The 26,354-nt window shown below is 40.3% G+C and overlaps 1 protein-coding gene across 2 annotated transcripts in view; it reads left to right on the top strand.

The window, feature by feature from the left end:
• Positions 1-26,354, top strand: part of LOC128663521 (histone-arginine methyltransferase CARM1) — a gene marked incomplete at its 3' end in the record, with an annotated part of 67,964 nt that overhangs the window by 28,031 nt on the left and 13,579 nt on the right. For both annotated transcript variants that reach the window (XM_053717889.1, XM_053717888.1), the window contains 4 exon segments: positions 6,572-6,675; positions 21,586-21,690; positions 21,781-21,891; positions 22,004-22,181. In XM_053717889.1, the coding sequence (XP_053573864.1) occupies positions 6,572-6,675; positions 21,586-21,690; positions 21,781-21,891; positions 22,004-22,181 (498 nt within the window).

Below are 26,354 nucleotides of genomic sequence, written 5' to 3'. Positions count from 1 at the left end.
CTTTCTCTTTCATTCTCTCTCTTTCTCTTTCATTCTCTTTCATTCTCTCTTTCATTCTCTTTCATTCTCTTTCATTTTCATTCTCTCTCTCTCTCTTTCATTCTCTCTTTCTCTTTCATTCTCTTTCATTCTCTCTTTCATTCTCTTTCATTCTCTCTTTCTCTCTCTTTCTCTTTCATTCTCTCTCTTTCTCTTTCATTCTCTCTCTTTCTCTTTCATTCTCTCTCTTTCTCTTTCATTCTCTCTCTTTCTCTTTCATTCTCTCTCTTTCTCTTTCATTCTCTCTCTTTCTCTTTCATTCTCTCTCTCTTTCATTCTCTCTCTTTCTCTTTCATTCTCTCTCTTTCTCTTTCATTCTCTCTCTTTCTCTTTCATTCTCTCTCTTTCTCTTTCATTCTCTCTCTTTCTCTTTCATTCTCTCTCTTTCTCTTTCATTCTCTCTCTTTCTCTTTCATTCTCTCTCTTTCTCTTTCATTCTCTCTTTCTCTTTCATTCTCTCTTTCTCTTTCATTCTCTCTTTCTCTTTCATTCTCTCTCATTCTCTCTCATTCTCTTTCATTCTCTCTCTTTCTCTTTCATTCTCTCTCTTTCTCTTTCATTCTCTCTCTTTCTCTTTCATTCTCTCTTTCTCTTTCATTCTCTCTCATTCTCTTTCATTCTCTTTCATTCTCTCTTTCATTCTCTCTTTCATTCTCTCTCTTTCTCTTTCATTCTCTCTCTTTCTCTTTCATTCTCTCTCTTTCTCTTTCATTCTCTCTCTTTCTCTTTCATTCTCTCTCTTTCTCTTTCATTCTCTCTCATTCTCTTTCATTCTCTTTCATTCTCTCTTTCATTCTCTCTTTCATTCTCTCTCTTTCTCTTTCATTCTCTCTCTTTCTCTTTCATTCTCTCTCTTTCTCTTTCATTCTCTCTCTTTCTCTTTCATTCTCTCTTTCATTCTCTTTCATTCTCTTTCATTCTCTTTCATTCTCTTTCATTCTCTTTCATTCTCTTTCATTCTCTTTCATTCTCTCTCTTTCTCTTTCATTCTCTCTTTCTCTCTCTTTCTCTTTCATTCTCTCTTTCTCTCTCTTTCTCTTTCATTCTCTTTCTTTCTCTTTCATTCTCTTTCTCTCTCTTTCATTCTCTTTCTCTCTCTTTCTCTCTCTTTCTCTTTCATTCTCTCTCATTCTCTTTCATTCTCTTTCATTCTCTCTTTCATTCTCTCTTTCATTCTCTTTCATTCTCTCTTTCTCTCTCTTTCTCTTTCATTCTCTCTCTTTCTCTTTCATTCTCTCTCTCTCTCTTTCATTCTCTTTCATTCTCTTTCTTTCTCTTTCTCTCTCTTTCTCTTTCATTCTCTCTCTTTCTCTTTCATTCTCTCTTTCTCTTTCATTCTCTCTTTCATTCTCTTTCATTCTCTCTTTCATTCTCTTTCATTCTCTTTCATTCTCTCTTTCATTCTCTTTCATTCTCTCTTTCATTCTCTTTCATTCTCTCTTTCATTCTCTTTCTTTCATTCTCTCTCTTTCTCTCTTTCTCTTTCATTCTCTCTCTTTCTTTCATTCTCTCTCTTTCTCTCTTTCTCTCTCTTTCTCTTTCATTCTCTCTCTCTCTCTTTCATTCTCTCTCTCTCTCTTTCATTCTCTTTCTTTCTCTTTCATTCTCTTTCTTTCTCTTTCATTCTCTTTCTTTCTCTCTTTCTCTCTCTTTCTCTTTCATTCTCTTTCATTCTCTTTCATTCTCTTTCATTCTCTTTCATTCTCTTTCTCTCTTTCATTCTCTTTCTCTCTTTCTCTTTCATTCTCTCTCTTTCTCTTTCATTCTCTCTCTTTCTCTTTCATTCTCTCTCTTTCTCTTTCATTCTCTCTTTCTCTTTCATTCTCTTTCATTCTCTCTTTCATTCTCTTTCATTCTCTCTTTCATTCTCTTTCATTCTCTCTTTCATTCTCTCTTTCATTCTCTTTCATTCTCTCTTTCATTCTCTTTCATTCTCTCTTTCATTCTCTTTCATTCTCTCTTTCATTCTCTTTCATTCTCTCTTTCATTCTCTTTCATTCTCTCTTTCATTCTCTTTCTCTTTCATTCTCTCTTTCTTTCATTCTCTCTCTTTCTCTCTTTCTCTCTCTTTCTCTTTCATTCTCTCTCTCTCTCTTTCATTCTCTCTCTTTCTCTTTCATTCTCTCTCTTTCTCTTTCATTCTCTTTCATTCTCTCTTTCATTCTCTTTCATTCTCTTTCATTTTCATTCTCTCTCTCTCTCTTTCATTCTCTCTTTCTCTTTCATTCTCTTTCATTCTCTCTTTCATTCTCTTTCATTCTCTCTTTCTCTCTCTTTCTCTTTCATTCTCTTTCATTCTCTCTTTCATTCTCTTTCATTCTCTCTTTCTCTCTCTTTCTCTTTCATTCTCTCTCTTTCTCTTTCATTCTCTCTCTTTCTCTTTCATTCTCTCTCTTTCTCTTTCATTCTCTCTCTTTCTCTTTCATTCTCTCTCTTTCTCTTTCATTCTCTCTCTTTCTCTTTCATTCTCTCTCTTTCTCTTTCATTCTCTCTCTTTCTCTTTCATTCTCTCTCTTTCTCTTTCATTCTCTCTCTTTCTCTTTCATTCTCTCTCTTTCTCTTTCAATCTCTCTCTTTCTCTTTCATTCTCTCTCTTTCTCTTTCATTCTCTCTCTTTCTCTTTCATTCTCTCTCTTTCTCTTTCATTCTCTCTCTTTCTCTTTCATTCTCTCTCTTTCTCTTTCATTCTCTCTCTTTCTCTTTCATTCTCTCTCATTCTCTCTTTCTCTCTCTTTCTCTTTCATTCTCTCTCTTTCTCTTTCATTCTCTCTCTTTCTTTCATTCTCTCTTTCTCTTTCATTCTCTCTTTCTCTTTCATTCTCTCTTTCTCTTTCATTCTCTCTTTCTCTTTCATTCTCTCTCTTTCTCTTTCATTCTTTCTCTTTCATTCTCTCTCTTTCTCTTTCATTCTTTCTCTTTCATTCTCTCTCTTTCTCTTTCATTCTCTCTCTTTCTCTTTCATTCTCTCTCTTTCTCTTTCATTCTCTCTCTTTCTCTTTCATTCTCTCTCTTTCTCTTTCATTCTCTCTCTTTCTCTTTCATTCTCTCTTTCTCTTTCATTCTCTCTCTTTCTCTTTCATTCTCTCTCTTTCTCTTTCATTCTCTCTCTTTCTCTTTCATTCTCTCTCATTCTCTCTTTCTCTCTCTTTCTCTTTCATTCTCTCTCTTTCTCTTTCATTCTCTCTCTTTCTTTCATTCTCTCTTTCTCTTTCATTCTCTCTTTCTCTTTCATTCTCTCTTTCTCTTTCATTCTCTCTTTCTCTTTCATTCTCTCTCATTCTCTCTTTCTCTTTCATTCTCTCTCTTTCTCTTTCATTCTTTCTCTTTCATTCTCTCTCTTTCTCTTTCATTCTTTCTCTTTCATTCTCTCTCTTTCTCTTTCATTCTCTTTCATTCTCTTTCATTCTCTCTTTCATTCTCTCTTTCATTCTCTTTCATTCTCTTTCATTCTCTCTTTCTCTCTCTTTCTCTTTCATTCTCTCTCTCTCTCTTTCATTCTCTTTCATTCTCTTTCTTTCTCTTTCATTCTCTTTCTCTCTTTCTCTCTCTTTCTCTTTCATTCTCTCTCTTTCTCTTTCATTCTCTCTTTCTCTTTCATTCTCTTTCATTCTCTCTTTCATTCTCTTTCATTCTCTTTCTCTTTCATTCTCTCTCTTTCTTTCATTCTCTCTCTTTCTCTCTTTCTCTCTCTTTCTCTTTCATTCTCTCTCTCTCTCTTTCATTCTCTTTCTTTCTCTTTCATTCTCTTTCTTTCTTTCATTCTCTTTCTCTCTCTTTCTCTCTCTTTCTCTTTCATTCTCTCTCTTTCTCTTTCATTCTCTCTCTTTCTCTTTCATTCTCTTTCATTCTCTCTTTCATTCTCTTTCATTCTCTCTTTCATTCTCTTTCATTCTCTCTTTCATTCTCTTTCATTCTCTCTTTCTCTCTCTTTCTCTTTCATTCTCTCTCTTTCTCTTTCATTCTCTCTCTTTCTCTTTCATTCTCTCTCTTTCTCTTTCATTCTCTCTCTTTCTCTTTCATTCTCATTCTCTCTTTCATTCTCTCTTTCTCTTTCATTCTCTCTCTTTCTCTTTCATTCTCTTTCATTCTCTTTCATTTTCATTCTCTTTCATTTTCATTCTCTCTCTCTCTCTTTCATTCTCTCTCTCTCTCTTTCATTCTCTCTCTCTCTCTTTCATTCTCTCTCTTTCTCTTTCATTCTCTCTTTCTCTTTCATTCTCTTTCATTCTCTCTTTCATTCTCTTTCATTCTCTCTTTCATTCTCTTTCATTCTCTCTTTCATTCTCTCTCTTTCTCTCTTTCATTCTCTCTCTCTCTCTTTCATTCTCTCTCTCTCTCTTTCATTCTCTCTCTCTCTCTTTCATTCTCTTTCTTTCTCTCTTTCTCTCTCTTTCTCTTTCATTCTCTCTCTTTCTCTTTCATTCAATTTCATTCTCTCTCTTTCTCTCTCATTCTCTTTCATTCTCTCTCTTTCTCTCTCTTTCTCTTTCATTTTCTCTTTCATTCTCTCTCTTTTTCTCTCTTTCTCTTTCATTCTCTCTTTCTCTTTCATTCTCTCTTTCTCTTTCATTCTCTTTCTCTCTTTCTCTTTCTCTTTCATTCTCTCTCTTTCATTCTCTCTTTCTCTCTCTTTCTCTTTCTCTCTCTCTCTCTTTCTCTTTCATTCTCTCTCTTTCTCTCTTTCTCTTTCATTCTCTCTCTTTCTCTTTCATTCTCTCTCTTTCTCTTTCATTCTCTCTCTTTCTCTCTTTCTCTTTCATTCTCTTTCATTCAATTTCATTCTCTTTCATTCAATTTCATTCTCTTTCATTCTCTCTTTCTCTTTCATTCTCTCTCTTTCTCTTTCTTTCTTTCTCTCTCTTTCTCTCTCTTTCTCTCTTTCTTTCATTCTCTCTCTTTCTCTCTTTCTCTTTCATTCTCTCTCTTTCTCTCTTTCTCTTTCATTCTCTCTCTTTCTCTCTCTTTCTCTTTCATTCTCTTTCATTCTCTCTCTTTCATTCTCTCTCTTTCTCTCTCTTTCTCTCTTTCTCTCTCTTTCTCTCATTCTCTTTCTTTCTCTCTTTCATTCTTTCATTCTCTTTCATTCTTTCATTCTCTCTCTTTCATTCTCTTTCATTCTTTCATTCTCTCTCTTTCTTTCTCTCTCTTTCTTTCTCTTTCTTTCTCTTTCATTCAATTTCATTCTCTCTCTTTCTCTCTCTTTCTCTCTTTCTCTTTCATTCTCTCTCTTTCTCTCTTTCTCTTTCATTCTCTCTCTTTCTCTCTTTCTCTTTCTTTCTCTCTCTTTCTCTTTCTCTCTTTCTCTTTCATTCTCTTTCATTCAATTTCATTCTCTTTCATTCTTTCTCTTTCTCTCTCTTTCTCTTTCTCTCTCTTTCTCTTTCTCTCTCTCTCTCTCTCTCTCTCTTTCTCTCTTTCTCTTTCATTCTCTTTCATTCAATTTCATTCTCTTTCATTCTCTTTCATTCTCTTTCATTCTCTCTCTTTCTCTTTCTCTCTCTTTCTCTTTCTCTCTCTTTCTCTTTCTCTCTCTTTCTCTCTCTTTCTCTTTCTCTCTCTTTCTCTTTCTCTCTCTTTCTCTCTCTTTCTCTTTCTCTTTCTTTCTCTCTCTTTCTCTTTCTTTCTCTCTCTTTCTCTTTCATTCTCTCTCTTTCTCTTTCATTCTCTCTCTTTCTCTTTCATTCTCTTTCATTCTCTCTCTTTCTCTTTCATTCTCTCTCTTTCTCTTTCATTCTCTCTCTTTCTCTTTCATTCTCTCTCTTTCTCTTTCATTCTCTCTCTTTCTCTTTCATTCTCTCTCTTTCTCTTTCATTCTCTCTCTTTCTCTTTCATTCTCTCTCTTTCTCTTTCTTTCTCTCTCTTTCTCTTTCATTCTCTCTCTTTCTCTTTCATTCTCTCTCTTTCTCTTTCATTCTCTCTCTTTCTCTTTCATTCTCTCTCTTTCTCTTTCATTCTCTCTCTTTCTCTTTCATTCTCTCTCTTTCTCTTTCATTCTCTCTCTCTTTCATTCTCTTTCTCTTTCATTCTCTCTCTCTTTCATTCTCTCTCTCTTTCATTCTCTCTCTCTTTCATTCTCTCTCTTTCTCTTTCTCTTTCTCTTTCTCTTTCTCTTTCTCTCTCTCTCTTTCTCTCTTTCTCTCTCTCTCTTTCTCTCTTTCTCTCTCTCTCTTTCTCTCATATACTTTAAAGGAACATTGTGCACTTTATAGTAGTGTCATATTTGAATATGCTCCAGCAGGTTAAATGGATCATTGGGAACAAATTAAAGGGGAGAACATTTTAGGGTACACTGTCCCTTTAAAGTATTAGTGCTTATTAAGGCTCGTACCCAAGATAAGTATTGGCCTTTGTTTATGTGGAGAGAGCTCTTCCTATAAGCTTAGCCTATTTGGATGGGCATGCTTTTGATCATTTCAAATGTGAGGGGCTTAGTTTTTACAGTACTCTGGGCCTTTCATAATCTTTATTAAAACCTTATATTAATTGGGGATTATTTTTATATGAATACCATGGCTCCTATTATCCCTTCCAGATTTCTGCTCTTTCTATAACCTCATTAAGAATTGTCAATGTCATATTGAGAAAAGTGTCTTCAGTGAGCGGACAGAAGAATCTTCTGCAGTGCAGTACTTCCAGGTATGCAAAGCCACATACAAACTCTCCCCTTACTTTGAATCTTTTGATTAATAGGTGGTTCTGTGTCACAATATTACTTTATGTTCAAAACTATGACATAGTAAAAGTAGTGTTTGCTAGCAGTGGTGTATGTACTGCACTGCTTATTTTACCTGTGTTATGGAAAAGACATCATTCCTGTTTTTCTGTACAGTCTGTTCACCTTAATGCAAGTGGTGGCTTATAGGACTGTAGTAAGTGAAACCATCCTCTTTGGGGTGGATTTTGTCTTTTTTTTTAAACTAGCATGTCACAAGCTCACTGTCTAATCACATTGTGCATGATCACACCATTTGACTACGTCACAGCCCCCCCGCGGCGCGGCGCGAGGTAAAGCTATCTGCTGCTTTACTGAGTGCGGGACCTCACACTTAGTTGAATGGTGCGATCATGTGTGCTATGATTAAACAAGCCTGTGACACACTAGTTTTGTTTAAAAAACAAAAAAAAAAACTAAAAAACTGCAATGCCGAAGTGGCTTTGCTTACTAGGTAAGTATAGTTTTAGCCTTCAAATAAGTTACTTTGATTATTTTTTTTTCATACAAAATGTTATCCTTGTTATATAATTCTGCACATAGTCTAGAACTATGTAACATAAAAAAATGCTAAAGATGCTAAACTAGAATTTGTTTTATTGTTTTACTGTCCTTATAAGAATGGCATGTGGCAGAAATGAGGAGGGGGGGGGGTCTTATACCAACCTGAAAAAGTGGGACTTTAGTCTACTTCCACCTTCTTTAATTGAAAGGTCAGTTACTCTTGCTTGTTGATTGCTACATTATGAGCAAGTATGACTTGTGACTTTTTTTTTCCTTTAAGAAAAAGATACATGGTATAAGCTTGTCTTAATTTTAAATGGGAACATACTGAATTGTCTTAATGGTTTTAAATTACTGAAAACAAACGTGCAAAAATGTTTGTCACACATATAGTTGAAATAATGTTTTAGTTTTTTAAAAATTTTTTTTTTTTACCTTAGTGTTCTAGCTAGGGCCTATTTTAATGGGCACACCACTAGGCTGATTTTACTTACTACCTGTCTAAAATGTAATCTAATACTAAAGAGACGTTTTAGACAGACAGGGCATGCAATTTTACTTTATCTAATCGAAGTTGTTCTGGTATCCTTTCTTGGAAAGCGTACCTAGGCTGTCTCAGAAGCTAGCTCCCAGTAGTGAGTGCATTGCTGCTTCTGATTGGGGCTGCACATATATGCCTCTTGTCATTGGTTTGCCAGATGTGTTCAGCTGGCTAACAGTAGTGCATTGCTGCTCCTTCAACAAAGGATACCAAGAAAATGAAACAGGATAATAGAGCTCACCATTTTAAACAACTTTCTAATTTATAAATAAAAGTACCTTTTTAAAAAAAAAAAAAAAAAAAACCATTTACGTTTACTACTTTGCACAAAGTATATGTGAATGGCTTTTAAACTGAAATGAAACTAGTATAAAAATAATAAATATTCACTATTTTTAGGGAGAAAATAGTCCATTTCGTCATAGCTCCAAGTGTCCCTCAATTTTATTTATTTTTCTTTCTCCACACTAGGTCTGTGGTCCAATCAGCAGTTACTTCCTGTTGAGCCATGGTAGTGCAGGCAGCATAATTAAACAACTTTCATACTGCTCTGTAAAGTACTATAGCAGAAGCTGCCAATGTTATCTAAAGGCAATTTTGTAGATTATTTTGCTCTCACTGTGAAGCTGCATGCAGGTCCGTACAAATCTGAGCTAGAGACAAGACGAGGAGACAAGCTCCCAAAGAAAGAAGTTATCCTGTCTATAGTGCAAACCTATAGACAGCAGCATTAGATTCCATTTATTTCTTAAGCAAATTGTATTAAATGCTGCTGTCGCAATTGATAAACAAAGCTCTGTGCACATGGCTCTGCTCAGTGCTACATAGCTATTTTTTTTACAACTAACACAACTTTGAAAAACCTTTTACCTAGTTTGCTTTCTCCTGCAGAGAAGATAGCATATTCGGTGTTAAAACACTGACTGACAGAGCAACCCAGTCTGCTGCATGATATTTGACACCAGCTTCTGGGAAGAAGAGATGTGTGTATTAAAGTGCAAGAAGATTTAACCCATTTTTACTCATAATTTACCCATCCTGTCAGATAACATGCAGCAAAGGAGTAGAGGGCGTGGTTAGCTTCTGAGAGAATAGATCTGTTAAAGCCAGGATTCCATGCCCTGCCTAATCATTAACGTAATGGTAAATCAACTATTTAGGTGTCGGCTTGCAAATGTTATTTTCCCAGTTTTGACAGCTTTTTTAAAGTGATGGTAAATCCTGGCATTTTTGAAATGCTAGGACTTACCTGTGCTATAAATAAAATGGATTTTCCTTCTTAATATGAGAGTCCACGGCTTCATTACTTGTGGGAATACAGAACCTGGCCACCAGGAGGAGGCAGAGACACCCCAGCCAAAGGTTTTAATACCTCCCCCACTTCCCTCATATCCCAGTCATTCTTTGCCTTTCTTCACAGGAGGATGGCACAGAGAAGTGTCAGAAGTTATGGAGTAGTTCCTTATGGAGGGTAGTACCCTTTGGAATGGGACTGGAGTTTTAAGTAGTCTTGACAGCCTCTCAGTGAGAGCATTGACAAAAGTCTGGAGATGCAGGGTGAGAGTCTGTGAAACCATCCAGACTCGTATTAACGGTTCCTAAGCAATTAGTGCTGACGAGTTTCACTGCCTGCTTCTAACACTCAAGTCCATGTCAGGAGTGATGCTACAAGACTGTCAAACTTGAGAGGCTGTGTGTTTATACACGTATGATAACGCAAGAAGACAGGGCACAGTGTGACTCCTTTTCATCTGTATGGAATCAAAGGTTAATATCTCCGGAAGGGGATTATTGAACGGGTAATTTACACATAATTGCTTTGTTTTATGCTGCAACATGTGTGAGATGAGGCTCAGGCAGATGTTGGAACATTCAGTTTTCACTTGTTTTGGATAGCTGCTCGGTCTGTTCGATTTGACCCGCTTCTACCTGACTGGGTGTGGTCACACTGATTTCATCTTTCCTGACCGTGTGGTTTACAGGAGACGAAGCGGATTCTCTGTGGAGCCTGGGTCATAGGAGGTGGTGAGTGCCCCAGCCATTGGGGGCATAAAGGTGCCATTTATCTTTTTCTATAGTCCATCTTAAAAGCGCAAGCTATGGAGGACTCTGATACTTTAGAGGGTACTCCCTCTTTTCCAAAATCTAATACCTGCTTTTATTGTGAGGCTTCGGTATACCCACCTGCTCAATTATGTTCCACATTCCTTGATAAAGTACTTATATCTAAGAAAACCAAGATGTTTATTACCACTGAGCCGTCCACCTCTGAGGGGTCTCCGTCCTGTGGGGTGTGTTCCCTGCTGTCATCTCCTATTACACATGCAGCTTCCCATTGCACTGCTAATCCTCCTTCGGGAGGGGCCCTCTTACCACCAGACTTTACTGAACAGCTACAAACGGCAGTGTCTGCAGCCTTCGGTGCTTTACCTCGCCCTGCTAAGCGCAAGTGAAAGGTCAAATATTGCTATCCTTCCCAGGGGTCATCTACCAACTTGTTGGATTTATCTGATACAAGATTATCTGCTGACAGGCCTGATACTTCAGAGGATGCTCTTTCTGGGTCGGAACCTGCTGCCTCTAAACCTCTGGCTGCGGAGGAACCAGACTTTAGATTTAGGATCTAACACTCACGCTTTCTGTTAAAGAAAGTTTGTTACTTTAGAGGTTCCAGAACCTAAATTACCCAAGGAACCTTCTATTCCTAAACTTGGTAAGGTTTATGAGGACAGGGTGGTGCCACAGACTTTCCCGGTTTCTGTAAAGATGGCGAATATTAAGAATGAATGGGAGAGACTTGGGTCTTCTTTTTCCCCTTTCTTTCAGAAATTGTTCCCGGTTCCGGACTCTCAATTGGAGTTGTGGGGTTCTGTCCCTAAGGTGAATGGAGCTATCTCCAACTTGCTAAGTGCACTACTATCCCGCTGGAGGATAGTTAGTCATTTAAGGAGCCCATGGATAAGAAGCTTGAAACTGTTAAGAAGGATTTTTCAGCACACAGGGTATTTGTTTCAACTGGCAGTGGCAGTTGCTGTGGTGGCTGGAGCCGCTACCTACTGGTGCAACGTTATTGGAGATGATCGAGATGGAAAGTCCCCTTGACGAGATCCAGGAAAGAATTAAGACCTTGAGGGTAGCAAATTATTTTATCTGTGATGCAAATATGCAGATTATTTGCCTGAATGCCAAGACATCAGGAATTTCTGTTCTAGCCCGTAGGGCACTCTGGCTGAAGTCTTGGTCTACGGGCATGACTTCAAAGTCTAGATTACTTTCTCTTAATATTCTTTTTGGTCCAGGCCTGGACTCAATCATATTCACGGTCACTGGGGCAAAGGTGCCTTTCTACCGCAGGATAAGAAGAATAAACCTAAAGGACAGGGTCCTAATTTTCGTTAGGATAAATCCCAACGCCAGCAGCCCTCTGAAGCCTGAACTTGGAACCCGTCTCAGTCTTGGAATAAATCCAAGCAGACCAAGAAGCCTGCCGAAGCAAAATCGTCATGAAGGGGCGGCCCCTGATCCATCAATGGATCGTGTTTGGTGCAGACTATCTCTCTTCGTGGAGGCTTGGCTTGGAGATGTGCAAGACCCTTGGTTTCTGGAGGTCATTGCTCAGGGATAAAGGATAGGTTTCAAATCTCATCCACCCAGGGGCAGATTCCTCTTATCAAACCTGTCTTCAAGACCAGAAAAAGCGACAAGCTTTTCTAGAGTGCGTGAGGTATCTCTCCTCCCTGGGTGTAATTGTACAGGTACCTCTAGCAGAGAGAGGTCTGGGGTACTATTCAACCTTTTTGGTGGTCCCAAAGAAGGATGGTACATTTACTCGATTCTGGAACTAAAGTGCTTAAACAAGTTCCTGTCGGTCCCATTGTTCAAGATGGAGACGATAAGGTCCATTATGCCCTTAGTTCAATAGGGACAGTTCATGACTACGATGGACTTGAAGGATGCTTACCTTCATGTTCCAATACACAAGGATCACTTAAAGTTCTTAAGATTCGTGTTTCTGGACCCGCACTTCCTGTTTGTTGCACTTCCATTTGGTCTAGCTACTGCCCCAAGAGTTTCTACGAAGGTTCTGGAGGCTCTACTTGCGGTGGCGAGAACCAAAGGTATAGCAGTAGCGCCATACTTGGACGACATCCTGGTTCAGGCTCCATCCTGTCGGCTGGCAGAGGACCATTCAAGGGCTTTTCTACTACTTTGATCTCATGGATGGAAGATAAATTTAGAAAAGAGTTCTCTGGTTCTCAGTATGGAATTCCTGGGTACGATTTTATAGATTCCATATCCACGAGGATATTTCTTACAGACCAGAGACGTTGCAAAATTACTTCTAATTGTCTTGCCCTGCAGATCTCCTTAAGACCCTCTGTGGCCCGGTGTATGGAGGTAATTGGGCTCATGGTGTCCAGCATAGACATCATTCCATTCGCCATCGATTCCATCTCACACCTCTTCAGCTGTGCATGCCGAGTCAGTGGAAAGGCGACCACTTGGATCTGTCACAACAGATTTCTCTGGAGAATCGCTCTCCTGGTGGCTCTGTCCATATCACCAAGAGACATCCTTGAGACCATCCTGGGAGATTGTGACTTGTGGACGCAAGTCTATCAGGATGGGGGGCTGTTTGGGGTGCCAGGAGGGCACAGGGCCTGTGGATTTGAGAGGAATCTTTTCTCCCGATCAACATTTTGAAACTTCGAGCAATCTTCAATGCTCTGAAGGCTTGGACACTTCTGGGTACGTCCCAGTTTATCAGATTTCAATTGGACAACATGACCTCAAAGGCTTACATCAACCATCAGGGGGAGACGAGGAACTCCCTAGCAATGAGGGAAGTATCTCGGATTCTGGTATGGGCGGAGGTCCACAACTGCTCGCTGTCAGCGATCCATATCCCGGGTGTACATAACTGGGAAGCGGATTTTCTCAGCAGACACCCCTTTCATCCGGGGGAATGGTCTTTCCATCCCAAGGTGTTTGTGGAGATTTGCAACAGATGTGGGATGCCGGATGCCGGAGATAGATCTCATGGCGTCCCAACTCAATACCAAGCTACCCAGATAAGGGTCGCGGTCCAGGGATCCTCAGGCAGAGCTGATAGATGCATTAGCAGTGCCTTGGAGGTTCAGCCTAGTTTACATTTTTCCACCGTTACCACTTCTCCCTTGTGTAGTAGCTCACATCAAGCAGGAGCAAGCTTCCGCTATTCTAATTGCTCCATTGTGGCCGTTTAGGATGTGGTTTGCGGACATGGTGGGGATGTCTTAGTCTCCTCCAAGGGGATTACCTTGTCGCAGAGTTCTGCTGGAACAGGGTCCTTTTTGTTCATCAGAATCTAGATTCTCTGAGGCTGACTGTGTGGAGATTGAACGCTTAGTCCTAACCAAGAGAGATTTTCCTGAGTGATTTGATGCTCTCATTCAAGCTAGAAAGCCACCTGTCGCATCTATCACAAAGTGGGGAGTACCTACTTCTGGTGTGAAGAGCGTTGATTCCCCTGGCATAAGGTCAACCATCAACCAGGATGGTTTGGAGAAGAGCCTTGCTTCTAGTTCCTTAAAGAGACAGATTTCGGCTTTATCTGTTATTGCACAAGCGGCTCGCTGTGCTTCCTGATGTGCAGTCTTTTTCTCTTAAGTGTAGTCAGTCCACGGGTCATCCATTACTTATGGAATATATCTCTTCCTAACAGGAAGCTGCAAGAGGATCACCCAGCAGAGCTGCTAAATAGCTCCTCCCCTCACATGTCATATTCAGTCATTCTCTTGCAGCCTAACTAGATAGGTCGCTGTGAGAGGTCTTTGGTGTTTTTTAACTTAGTTTATTTCTACAATCAAAAGTTTATTTTAAATGGCACTGGAGTGTGCTGTTTATTCTCAGGCAGCATTAGAAGAAGAATCTGCCTGCGTTTTCTATGATCTTAGCAGACGTAACTAAGATCCACTGGCTGTTCTCATCTGAGGAGTGATGTAACTTCAGAGAAGGGGAATAGCATGCAGGGCCCCCCTGCAAATGAGGTATGTGCAGTAATTATTTTTCTGAGGAATGGAATTGACTGAGAAAATACTGCTGATACCAATGTAAAGTAAGTTCAGCCTTAAATGCAGTGATAGCGACTGGTATTAGGCTGATGAGTGTGTACACTGAATGTATTTTTCTAAGGAATGGAATTGACTCTGAAAATACTGTTAAGGCTCATACATTATTTCAGTATTAACTGCAGTAAAAGCGACTGGTAGCAGACTTATTAATAACACTTCATAACTTTTCAAATGTATGTTTAAAACGTTTACTGGCATGTTAATCGTTTTTTGTGAGGTACTTGGTGATAAAACTTATTGGGGCATGACTTTTACCACATGGCCATCTTTGTTTTCTGAGCTTCCCCACTGTTGTAATATGAGTGGGAGGGGCCTATTTTAGCGCTTTTTTGCGCAGTAAAAATTCAGTCACAATCTCTACTTCATCCTCCATGATCCAGATCGTCTCTAGAGAGCTCAGGGGTCTTCAAAATTCATTTTGAGGGAGGTAATCAGTCACAGCAGACCTGTGACAGTGTGTTTTGACTGTGAGAAAAACGTTAATTATTAAATTGTTAATCCGTTTTTGGGTATTAAGGGGTTAATCATCCATTTGCTGGTGGGTGCAATCCTTTGCTAACTTAATACATTTACTGTGAAAAATTGGTTGCTATAACTATTTTGCTTCATTGTTATTTCAACTGTGACAGCTTTTTGTGCTTCTTAAAGGCACAGTAGCGTTTTTTTATATTGCTTGTAAATTAATTTAGAAAAGTATTTCCAAGCTTGCTAGTCTCATTGCTAGTCTGTTTAAACATGTCTGACACAGATGAATCTTTGTTCACTATGTTTAAAGGCCAATGTGGAGCCCAATAGAAATTTATGTACTAATTGCATTGATGCTACTTTAAATAAGTCAATCTTTACATGTAAAGAAATTATCACCAGACAACGAGGGGGAAGTTATTCCGACTAACTCTCCTCACGTGTCAGTACCTTCGCCTCCCGCTCAGGAGGTGCGTGATTTTGTGGCGCCAAGTACATCAGGGAGGCCCTTACAAATCACTTTGCAAGACATGGCTACTGTTATGACAGAAGTATTATCTAAATTGCCAAAATTAAGAGGCAAGCGCGATAGCTCTGGGTTAAGGACAGAGCGTGCGGGTGAGGTGAGAGCCATGTCAGATACTGCGTCACAGTTTGCAGAACGTGAAGACGGAGAGCTTCATTCTGTGAGTGACGGATCTGATCCAGGGAGACTGGATTCAGAGATTTCTAATTTTAAATTTAAGCTTGAGAACCTCTGCATATTGCTAGGGGAGGTATTAGCGGCTCTGAATGATTGTAACACTGTTGCAATTCCAGAAAAATTATGTAGGTTGGATAGATACTATGCGGTACCGGTGTGTACTGACGTGTTTCCTATACCTAAAAGGCTTACAGAGATTATTAGCAAGGAGTGGGATAGACCTGGTGTGCCCTTTTCCCCTCCTCCCATATTTAGGAAAATGTTTCCTATAGACGCCACCACACGAGACTTATGGCAGACGGTCCCTAAGGTGGAGGGAGCAGTTTCTACTTTAGCTAAGCGTACCACTATCCCGGTGGAGGATAGTTGTGCCTTTTCAGATCCAATAGATAAGAAATTAGAGGGTTACCTTAAGAAAATGTTTGTTCAACAAGGTTTTATCTTACAGCCCCTTGCATGCATTGCGCCTGTCACTGCTGCGGTGGCATTCTGGTTTGAGTCTCTGGAAGAGGCCATTCGCACAGCTCCATTGGATGAAATTATGAACAAGCTTAAAACACTTAAGCTAGCTAACGCATTTGTTTCTGATGCCGTCGTACATTTAACCAAACTTACGGCTAAGAACTCCGGATTCGCCATCCAAGCGCGCAGAGCGCTATGGCTTAAATCCTGGTCAGCTGACGTGACTTCTAAATCTAAATTGCTTAATATTCCTTTCAAAGGGCAGACCTTATTCGGGCCCGGCTTGAAAGAAATTATAGCTGACATTATGGGAGGTAAGGGCCATGCTCTACCTCAGGACAGGGCCAAATCAAAGGCCAAACAGTCTAATTTTCGTGCCTTTCGTAACTTCAAGGCTGGAGCAGCATCAACTTCCTCCGCTCCAAAACAGGAAGGAGCTGTTGCTCGTTACAGGCAGGGCTGGAAAGTTAACCAGTCCTGGAACAAGGGCAAGCAGGCCAAGAAACCTGCTGCTGCCTCCAAGACAGCGTGAAGAGGGCCCCCTATCCGGAAACGGATCTAGTGGGGGGCAGACTTTCTCTCTTCGCCCAGGCTTGGGCAAGAGATGTCCAGGATCCCTGGGCGTTAGAGATCATATCTCAGGGATATCTCCTGGACTTCAAAACTTCTCCTCCACGAGGGAGATTTCATCTTTCAAGGTTATCAGCAAACCAAATAAAGAAAGAGGCGTTTCTACGCTGTGTACAAGACCTTTTACTAATGGGGGTGATCCACCCAGTTCCGCGGACGGAACACGGGCAGGGATTCTATTCAAATCTATTTGTGGTTCCCAAGAAAGAGGGAACCTTCAGACCAATCTTGGACTTAAAAATCCTAAACAAATTTCTAAGAGTTCCATCATTCAAAATGGAAACTATTCGAACCATCCTTCCCATGATCCAAGAGGGTCAGTACATGACCACAGTGGATTTAAAGGATGCCTACCTTCACATACCGATTCACAAGGATCATTATCGGTACCTAAGATTTGCTTTCCTAGACAGGCATTACCAGTTTGTAGCTCTTCCCTTTGGATTAGCTACGGCTACAAGAATCTTTACAAAAGTTCTGGGCTCACTTCTGGCGGTACTAAGACCGCGAGGCATAGCGGTGACTCCGTACCTAGACGACATTCTGATACAAGCGTCAAGTTTTCAAACTGCCAAGTCTCATACAGAGATAGTTCTGGCATTTCTGAGGTCGCATGGGTGGAAGGTGAACGTGGAAAAGAGTTCTCTATTACCACTTACAAGAGTTCCCTTTCTAGGGACTCTTATAGATTCTGTAGAGATGAAAATTTACCTGACAGAGGCCAGGTTATCAAAACTTCTAAATGCTTGCCGTGTCCTTCATTCCATTCCACACCCGTCAGTAGCTCAGTGCATGGAAGTAATCGGCTTAATGGTAGCGGCAATGGACATAGTACCATTTGCGCGCCTGCATCTCAGACCGCTGCAATTGTGCATGCTAAGTCAGTGGAACGGGGATTACTCAGATTTGTCCTCCCTACTAAGTCTGGATCAAGAGACCAGAGATTCTCTTCTATGGTGGCTCTCTCGGCCACATCTGTCCAAGGGGATGACCTTTCGCAGGCCAGATTGGACGATTGTAACAGACGCCAGCCTTCTAGGCTGGGGCACAGTCTGGAACTCCCTGAAAGCTCAGGGATTATGGACTCATGAGGAGAAACTCCTCCCAATAAATATTCTGGAATTAAGAGCAATATTCAATGCTCTCCTAGCTTGGCCTCAGTTAGCAACTCTGAGGTTCATCAGATTTCAGTCGGACAACATCACGACTGTGGCTTACATCAACCATCAAGGGGGAACCAGAAGTTCCCTAGCGATGTTGGAAGTCTCAAAGATAATTCGCTGGGCAGAGTCTCACTCTTGCCACCTGTCAGCGATTTACATCCCAGGCGTAGAGAACTGGGAGGCGGATTTTCTAAGTCGCCAGACTTTTCATCCGGGGGAGTGGGAACTTCATCCGGAGGTCTTTGCTCAACTGATTCTTCGTTGGGGCAAACCAGATCTGGATCTCATGGCGTCTCGCCAGAACGCCAAGCTTCCTTGTTACGGATCCAGGTCCAGGGACCCGGGAGCGGTGCTGATAGATGCTCTGACAGCCCCTTGGGTCTTCAACATGGCTTATGTGTTTCCACCATTCCTGATGCTTCCTCGTTTGATTGCCAAGATCAAACAGGAGAGAGCTTCGGTGATTTTGATAGCGCCTGCGTGGCCACGCAGGACCTAGTGGACATGTCGTCCTGTCCACCGTGGTCTCTGCCTCTGAGACAGGACCTTCTAATTCAGGGTTCTTTCAACCATCCAAATCTAATTTCTCTGAGGCTGACTGCATGGAGATTGAACGCTTGATTCTATCAAAGCGTGGCTTCTCGGAGTCGGTTATTGATACCTTTAATACAGGCTAGGAAGCCTGTTACCAGAAAAATTTACCATAAGATATGGTTTAGAAAAGGGGGTTTAGAAAAGGGTTCTTACCTAAGGTAGTTACTAACAGGAATATCAATCAAGAGATTGTTGTTCCATCACTGTGTCCTAACCCTTCTTCAAAGAAGGAACGACTTTTGCATAATTTGGACGTAGTCCGTGCCCTGAAGTTCTATTTGCAGGCAACTAAAGATTTTCGTCAAACTTCTTCCCTGTTTGTCGTTTACTCTGGACAGAGAAGAGGTCAAAAGGCTTCGGCTACCTCTCTCTCCTTTTGGCTTCGTAGCATAATACGTTTAGCCTATGAGATTGCTGGACAGCAGCCTCCTGAAAGGATTACGGCTCATTCTACTAGAGCTGTGGCTTCCACCTGGGCCTTTAAAAATGAGGCCTCTGTTGAACAGATTTGCAAGGCTGCGACTTGGTCTTCGCTTCACACCTTTTCAAAATTTTACAAATTTGACACTTTTGCTTCTTCGGAGGCTATTTTTGGGAGAAAGGTACTTCAGGCAGTGGTTCCTTCTGTTTAATGTTCCTGCATTGTCCCTCCCTTCATCCGTGTACTTTAGCTTTGGTATTGGTATTCCATAAGTAATGGATGACCCGTGGACTGACTACACTTAACGAGAAAACATAATTTATGCTTACCTGATAAATTTATTTCTCTTGTAGTGTAGTCAGTCCACGGCCCGCCCTGTCTTTAAGGCAGACCTAAATTTTAATTAAACTCCAGTCACCACTGCACCCTATGGTTTCTCCTTTCTCGTCTGCTTTGGTCGAATGAATGAATGACATGTGAGGGGAGGAGCTATGTAGCAGCTCTGCTGGGTGATCCTCTTGCAGCTTCCTGTTAGGAAGAGATATATTCCATAAGTAATGGATGACCCGTGGACTGACTACACTACAAGAGAAATTTATCAGGTAAGCATAAATTATGTTTTTTGTTCAGGCTCTGTCTAGAATCAGGTCTGTGTTTAGACCTACCGCTCCTCCTTAGAGTTTAAATCTAGTTTTGAAAGTTTTGCAGAGGGCTCAGTTTAAGCCTATGCATTTGGTTGACATTAAATTACTGTCTTAGAAGGTTCTTTTTCTACTGGCTATTGCTTCGGCACGCAGAGTCTGAGATGGCGGCCTTGCAATGTGAGCCTCCTTACCTAGTTTTTCATGCTGATAAGGTTGTTCTTCATACTGGATTGGGTTTTCTGCCTAAGATCGTTTCTGATCGCAACATCAGTCAGGAGATTGTGGTTCCTTCCTTGTGTCCTAATCCTCCTCCTTCGAAGGAAAGGTTGATTCATAATTTAGATGTGGTTCAGGCTTTGAAGTTCTATCTTCAAGCTACGAAGGATTTCAGACAGACTTAGTCTTTGTTTGTGGTCTATTCTGGAAAGCGTAGGGGGCAGAGGGCCTCTTCCACTTCCTTATCTTTTTGGTTGAGGAGCATTATTCGCTTGGCATATGAGACAACGAAACAACATAAACCTCCTCGGAAGATTATGGCTCATTCAAATAGAGCTGTGGTTTCATCTTGGGCCTTCAAGAAGGCCTCCTATGGAGCAGATTTGTAGGGCGGCTACCTGATCTTTCTTACATACCTTTCAAAATATTACAAGTTTTTGCTTTGGCTAAAGCAGCTTTTGGGAGAGGTTTTGCAGGCTGTGGTACCCTCCCGTTTTCATTTAGTGTCCTCTATAGCTTGGGTATATGTTTCCCACAAGTAATGAATGAAGCCGTGGACTCTCCTCATATTAAGAAGGAAAACCTAAATTATGCTTACCAGATAATTTCCTTTCCTTTTGTATGAGGAAAGTCCACGGCCCCTGCCCGTTTTTCTCCGTTGGGCGGACCAAAATTTTTGTTCTGGCGCCATTTGTACCCTGATATTTCTCCTATTGTTCCTTGTTCCCTTGGCAGAATGACTGGGATATGAGGGAAGTAGGGGAGGTATTTAAGCCTTTGGCTGGTGTGTCTGCCTCCTCCTGGTGGCCAGTTTCTGTATTCCCACAAGTAATGAATGAAGCCGTGGACTCTCCTCATGCAGAAGGAAAGGAAATGATCTGGTAAGCATATTTTGTTTTCATTCATGAAGTTTAAAAAAAATACTACGTTAATTCTGAAAGTTCCTTTATTTGCAGCGAGTTTATGCAGAGCTGAGCGCCTTCCGGCCGCCCCACGACAATAGGCTATTTTTCAGTGAGGTGCCGTTTCCACCTCTTAGCCACTAGCCGTGCTTGCCTTTTGGCATTATGCCAGATGGCTAGCACGCTATTGGTTAAGAGGTAGAAAGCACCTAATTGAGGGAATATAGTTTTGCCATGGGTGGCCAGAGGCACTCGGCTCGACATAAACTCCATGCTGAAAGTTCCCCTTTATTTATAGCACTGATAAATCCTAGCATTTCAAAAATGCCAAGATTTAACATCACTTTAAAAAGCTGTACAAACTGGGCAAATAAAATTTGCAAGCTGACACCTAAATAGTTGATTTAGGCAGTGGGCAAACTGTACAGTGATATTAGCCGTTTCTATTTTAAGAGCTACAGCATTGTGTTAACTTGGTTTAGAAAAAAAAGCTAATATGCTGCTGCTCTCACAGCAGACTAACTAAACTAACAGCACTGAGATTGTGCTGAAGGAAGGACGCTTGCTCGTTGCCTTGGAGACAGCTGAGCCATGCACTTGATTCAGAGAACGGCTCAGCTGTTGATTGGTGCATTCTCCTGTGCTTCTCTGAATCCTGCTGCCAACTCTGGCCATGTGCGTATTTGCAGTGGCACATATCCGTTGCACGACTGCCCTTGCTGTTTTCTGAGGGTACTGGAAAGGTTCAGAATTTCAAAGTTAAATAACTTCAGAACACCAAAAAATAATTAATAGATGCCAATTGTGAAAACATTAATGACAATGGTAAGTTTTTAAACAGTGTTTCCAAAATGACTGTCACTTTAAGCTGAATGTTTGTTGAAGAAATTATTGTTACTAATGCTGGTTGATGCAATTTATTTGTGATATATATATATATATATATATATATGTGTATTAAGATATGCTAAGTATTAATCTGCCCCCACCTGGCTACTGCATAATGCCACCTGGCTGGCAAATCAAATTTTTCTCAGGTGAAAGGAGCAGCCGCCTTTCACTGTTTACCTCCGAACTAGCAGAGTGTAATCAACCATAGTGAGTCAGTCATGGGTACACAGCTACGTAATGGATTTCTATTATGGGCCGATCAAAAACTCCCCAGCATAGAGAAAAATCTGTAATTTTTTTTTTATTTTTTTTTTATTATATATTGCGATACAGGTGTCTCCTTCACATCCAGAACTCTATATCGATAAACAGCTCTCAAGCTAAAACTCTTTAAGACCTTGCAGTACTGATGAAATGTCTTAGATCATGTCACCAGAGTGGAGAGCGTGAGACCATCCTGTCCTAGATGAATTTCTAAAACAAAGCTGTTTGAAAACCATTTGTGAGAGAGGCGATGTAACGGCAATGACTTGATTAACTTATTTTCAAGGGGGGAAAAAAACAACTCTCCTCTTCCTTTTGCAGTTTTATGGCTATTTATCACAGCAGCAAAACATGATGCAGGATTATGTCAGAACAGGGACGTACCAGAGAGCAATCTTACAGAACCACACTGACTTCAAAGACAAGGTGAGCAAAACTGTAAGGTGCGCTCTCTTGTGCAAATACGGTCTGCACTCTAATCATTAACTTGTTTTTCTTTCTCTTGTTTTCTGTTAGGTGATCTTGGATGTAGGCTGTGGCTCTGGTATTCTGTCATTCTTTGCAGTTCAGGCTGGTGCCCGCAAAGTATATGCAGTGGAAGCTAGTTCAATGGCTCAGCATGCAGAGGTGAGATCGATCACCCTATATTTTAAAGTGTTATTGTTAACAAATAGGGAGCTTGGTGTATTAAGAAAATGGTGCATTTCATAATCTAATTCCTTTGTTTGATATCTTTTAGCTGTTGGTGAAAAGTAATAATCTGCCTGATCGCATTGTCGTGATACCGGGAAAAGTCGAAGAAGTGTCCCTCCCAGAGCAGGTGGACATCATTATCTCAGAACCCATGGGCTACATGCTGTTTAATGAGAGGATGCTAGAGAGTTACCTGCATGCAAAAAAGTTTCTAAAACCCAATGGTAAGATATGGCCCTTCCTCTGTAGTATGACAGTTACACTAATTTTGTTGCTATCGGTTATGAAGAGCCGGTGGTAAACTGGTGTATCGTTGGCCAACTGAATGCATGCCATTGTCAACCAGTTTTCTTAGCTTGTTCACTTAGAAGTGTGTTAATACCTTTTTTTTAAAGGACTTGTGGTTTACCTTGATAAAGGCTATTGTCATCATCCTTTTCAACATAGAAATCAAGCATCACCTAATTAAGACCTTTAAACTCAAAACTGAATTCCCATTTGACTTTTAAGCAAAATAAAACCTTGCATTATACATTTCTTTTAATGACTTCCCCCCCATAAAATACCATTGAAAGTTCTAACATCTCTCTCTTCCTTGATATGCTAGAGTGCCTTAAATAAATGACCCTGGAATGAAAGCTGGTCATTTCTTTCATGTAATTAGCAAGAGTCCATGAGCTAGTGACGTATGGGATATGCATTCCTACCAGGAGGGGCAAAGTTTCCCAAACCTCAAAATGCCTATAAATACACCCCTCACCACACCCACAAATCAGTTTTACAAACTTTGCCTCCTATGGAGGTGGTGAAGTAAGTTTGTGCTAGATTCTACGTTGATATGCGCTCCGCAGCAGGTTGGAGCCCGGTTTTCCTCTCAGCGTGCAGTGAATGTCAGAGGGATGTGAGGAGAGTATTGCCTATTTGAATTCAATGATCTCCTTCTACGGGGTCTATTTCATAGGTTCTCTGTTATCGGTCGTAGAGATTCATCTCTTACCTCCCTTTTCAGATCGACGATATACTCTTATATATACCATTACCTCTACTGATTCTCGTTTCAGTACTGGTTTGGCTTTCTACTACATGTAGATGAGTGTCCTGGGGTAAGTAAGTCTTATTTTCTGTGACACTCTAAGCTATGGTTGGGCACTTTTATATAAAGTTCTAAATATATGTATTCAAACATTTATTTGCCTTGACTCAGAATGTTCAACGTTCCTTATTTCAGACAGTCAGTTTCATATTTGGGATAATGCATATGAATAAATCAATTTTTTTCTTACCTTAAAATTTGACTTTTTTCCCTGTGGGCTGTTAGGCTCGCGGGGGCTGAAAATAATTCATTTTATTGCGTCATTCTTGGCGCGGACTTTTTTGGCGCAAAATTTTTTTTCAGTTTCCGGCGTCATACGTGTCGCCGGAAGTTGCGTCATTTTTTGACTTTTTTTTGCGCCAAAAGTGTCGGCGTTCCGGATGTGGTGTAATTTTTGGCGCCAAAAGCATTTAGGCGCCAAATAATGTGGGCGTCTTTTTTTGGCGCTAAAAAATATGGGCGCCACTATTGTCTCCACATTATTTAAGTCTCATTATTTATTGCTTCTGGTTGCTAGAAGCTTGTTCACTGGCATTTTTTCCCATTCCTGAAACTGTCATTTAAGGAATTTGATCAATTTTGCTTTATATGTTTTTTCTATTACATATTGCAAGATGTCCCAGATTGACACTGAGTCAGAAGATACTTCTGGAAAAACGCTGCCTGGCGCTGGATCTACCAAAGTTAAGTGTATTTGCTGTAAACTTGTGGTATCTGTTCCTCCAGCTGTTTGTAATGAATGTCATGACAAACTTGTTAATGCAGATAATATTTCCTTTAGTAATGTTACATTACCTGTTGCTGTTCCGTCAACATCTAATACTCAGAGTGTTCCTGTTAACATAAGAGATTTTGTTTCTAAATCCATTAAGAAGGCTATGTCTGTTATTCCTCCTTCTAGTAAACATAAAAGGTCTTTTAAAACCTCTAATTTTTCAGATGAATTTTTAAATGAACATCATCATTCTGATAATGGTTCCTCTGGTTCAGAGGATTCTGTCTCAGAGGTTGATGCTGATAAATCTTCATATTTATTCAAAATGGAATTTATTCATTCTTTACTTAAAGAAGTTTTAATTGCATTAGAAATAGAGGATTCTGGTCCTTGACACTAAATCTAAACGTTTAAATAAGGCTTTTAAATCTCCTGTAGTTATTCCAGAAGTTTTTCCTGTCTGTATGCTATTTCTGAAGTAATCTCCAGGGAATGGAATAATTTGGGTAATTCATTTACTCCTTCTAAACGTTTTAAGCAATTATATCCTGTGCCATCTGACAGATTAGAATTTTGGGACAAAATCCCTAAAGTTGATGGGGCTGTCTCTACTCTTGCTAAACGTACTACTATTCCTACGGCAGATAGTACTTCCTTTAAGGATCCTTTAGATAGGAAGATTGAATCCTTTCTAAGAAAAGCTTACTTATGTTCAGGTAATCTTCTTAGACCTGCTATATCTTTAGCGGATGTTGCTGCAGCTTCAACTTTTTGGTTAGAAGCTTTAGCGCAACAAGTAACAGATCATAATTCTCATAGCATTGTTAATCTTCTTCAGCATGCTAATAACTTTATTTGTGATGCCATCTTTGATATCATTAGAGTTGATGTCAGGTATATGTCTCTAGCTATTTTAGCTAGAAGAGCTTTATGGTTTAAAACTTGGAATGCTGATATGTCTTCTAAGTCAACTTTGCTTTCCCTTTCTTTCCAGGGTAATACATTATTTGGTTCTCAGTTGGATTCTATTATCTCAACTGTTACTGGAGGGAAAGGAACTTTTTTACCACAGGATAAAAAATCTAAAGGTAAATTTAGGTCTAATAATAGTTTCCGTTCCTTTCGTCACAATAAGGAACAAAAGCCTGATCCTTCGCCCTCAGGAGCGGTATCAGTTTGGAAACCATCTCCAGTCTGGAATAAGTCAAAGCCTTTTAGAAAACCAAAACCAGCTCCCAAGTCCACATGAAGGTGCGGCCCTCATTCCAGCCCAGCTGGTAGGGGGCAGATTACGATTTTTCAAAGAAATTTGGATCAATTCAATTCACAATCTTTGGATTCAAAACATTGTTTCAGAAGGGTACAGAATTGGCTTCAAGATAAGGCCTCCTGCAAAGAGATTTTTTCTTTCCCGTGTCCCAGTAAATCCAGTGAAGGCTCAAGCATTTCTGAAATGTGTTTCAGATCTAGAGTTGGCTGGAGTAATTATGCCAGTTCCAGTTCTGGAACAGGGGCTGGGGTTTTATTCAAATCTCTTCATTGTACCAAAGAAGAATACCTTCAGACCAGTTCTGGATCTAAAAATATTGAATCGTTATGTAAGGATACCAACATTCAAAATGGTAACTATAAGGACTATCCTGCCTTTTGTTCAGCAAGGGCATTATATGTCCACAATAGATTTACAGGATGCATATCTGCATATTCCGATTCATCCAGATCACTATCAGTTTCGGAGATTCTCTTTCCTAGACAAGCATTACCAGTTTGTGGCTCTGCCGTTTGGCCTAGCAACAGCTCCAATAATTTTTACAAAGGTTCTCGGTGCCCTTCTGTCTGTAATCAGGGAACAGGGTATTGTGGTATTTCCTTATTTGGACGATATCTTGGTACTTGCTCAGTCTTCACATTTAGCAGAATCTCATACGAATCGACTTGTGTTGTTTCTTCAAGATCATGGTTGGAGGATCAATTTACCAAAAAGTTCATTGATTCCTCAGACAAGGGTAACCTTTTTAGGTTTCCAGATAGATTCAGTGTCCATGACTCTGTCTCTGACAGACAAGAGACGTCTAAAATTGATCTCAGCTTGTCGAAACCTTCAATCACAATCATTCCCTTCGGTAGCCTTATGCATGGAAATTCTAGGTCTTATGACTGCTGCATCGGACGCGATCCCCTTTGCTCGTTTTCACATGCGACCTCTTCAGCTCTGTATGCTGAACCAGTGGTGCAGGGATTACACAAAGATATCTCAATTAATATCTTTAAAACCGATTGTACGACACTCTCTGACGTGGTGGGCAGATCACCATCGTTTAGTTCAGGGGGCTTCTTTTGTTCTTCCGACCTGGACTGTAATTTCAACAGATGCAAGTCTTACAGGTTGGGGAGCTGTTTGGGGGTCTCTGACAGCACAAGGGGTTTGGGAATCTCAGGAGGTTAGATTACCAATCAATATTTTGGAACTCCGTGCAATTTTCAGAGCTCTCCAGTCATGGCCTCTTCTAAAGAGAGAATCGTTAATTTGTTTTCAGACAGACAATGTCACAGCTGTGGCATACATCAATCATCAAGGAGGAACTCACA

The sequence above is a fragment of the Bombina bombina genome, chromosome 6 (assembly GCF_027579735.1).
Source record: "Bombina bombina isolate aBomBom1 chromosome 6, aBomBom1.pri, whole genome shotgun sequence".
In the NCBI taxonomy this organism is placed as follows: domain Eukaryota; kingdom Metazoa; phylum Chordata; class Amphibia; order Anura; family Bombinatoridae; genus Bombina; species Bombina bombina.
The sequence above is the reverse complement of the archived record's forward strand: the minus strand, read 5'-3'. Positions and strand labels throughout refer to the sequence as shown.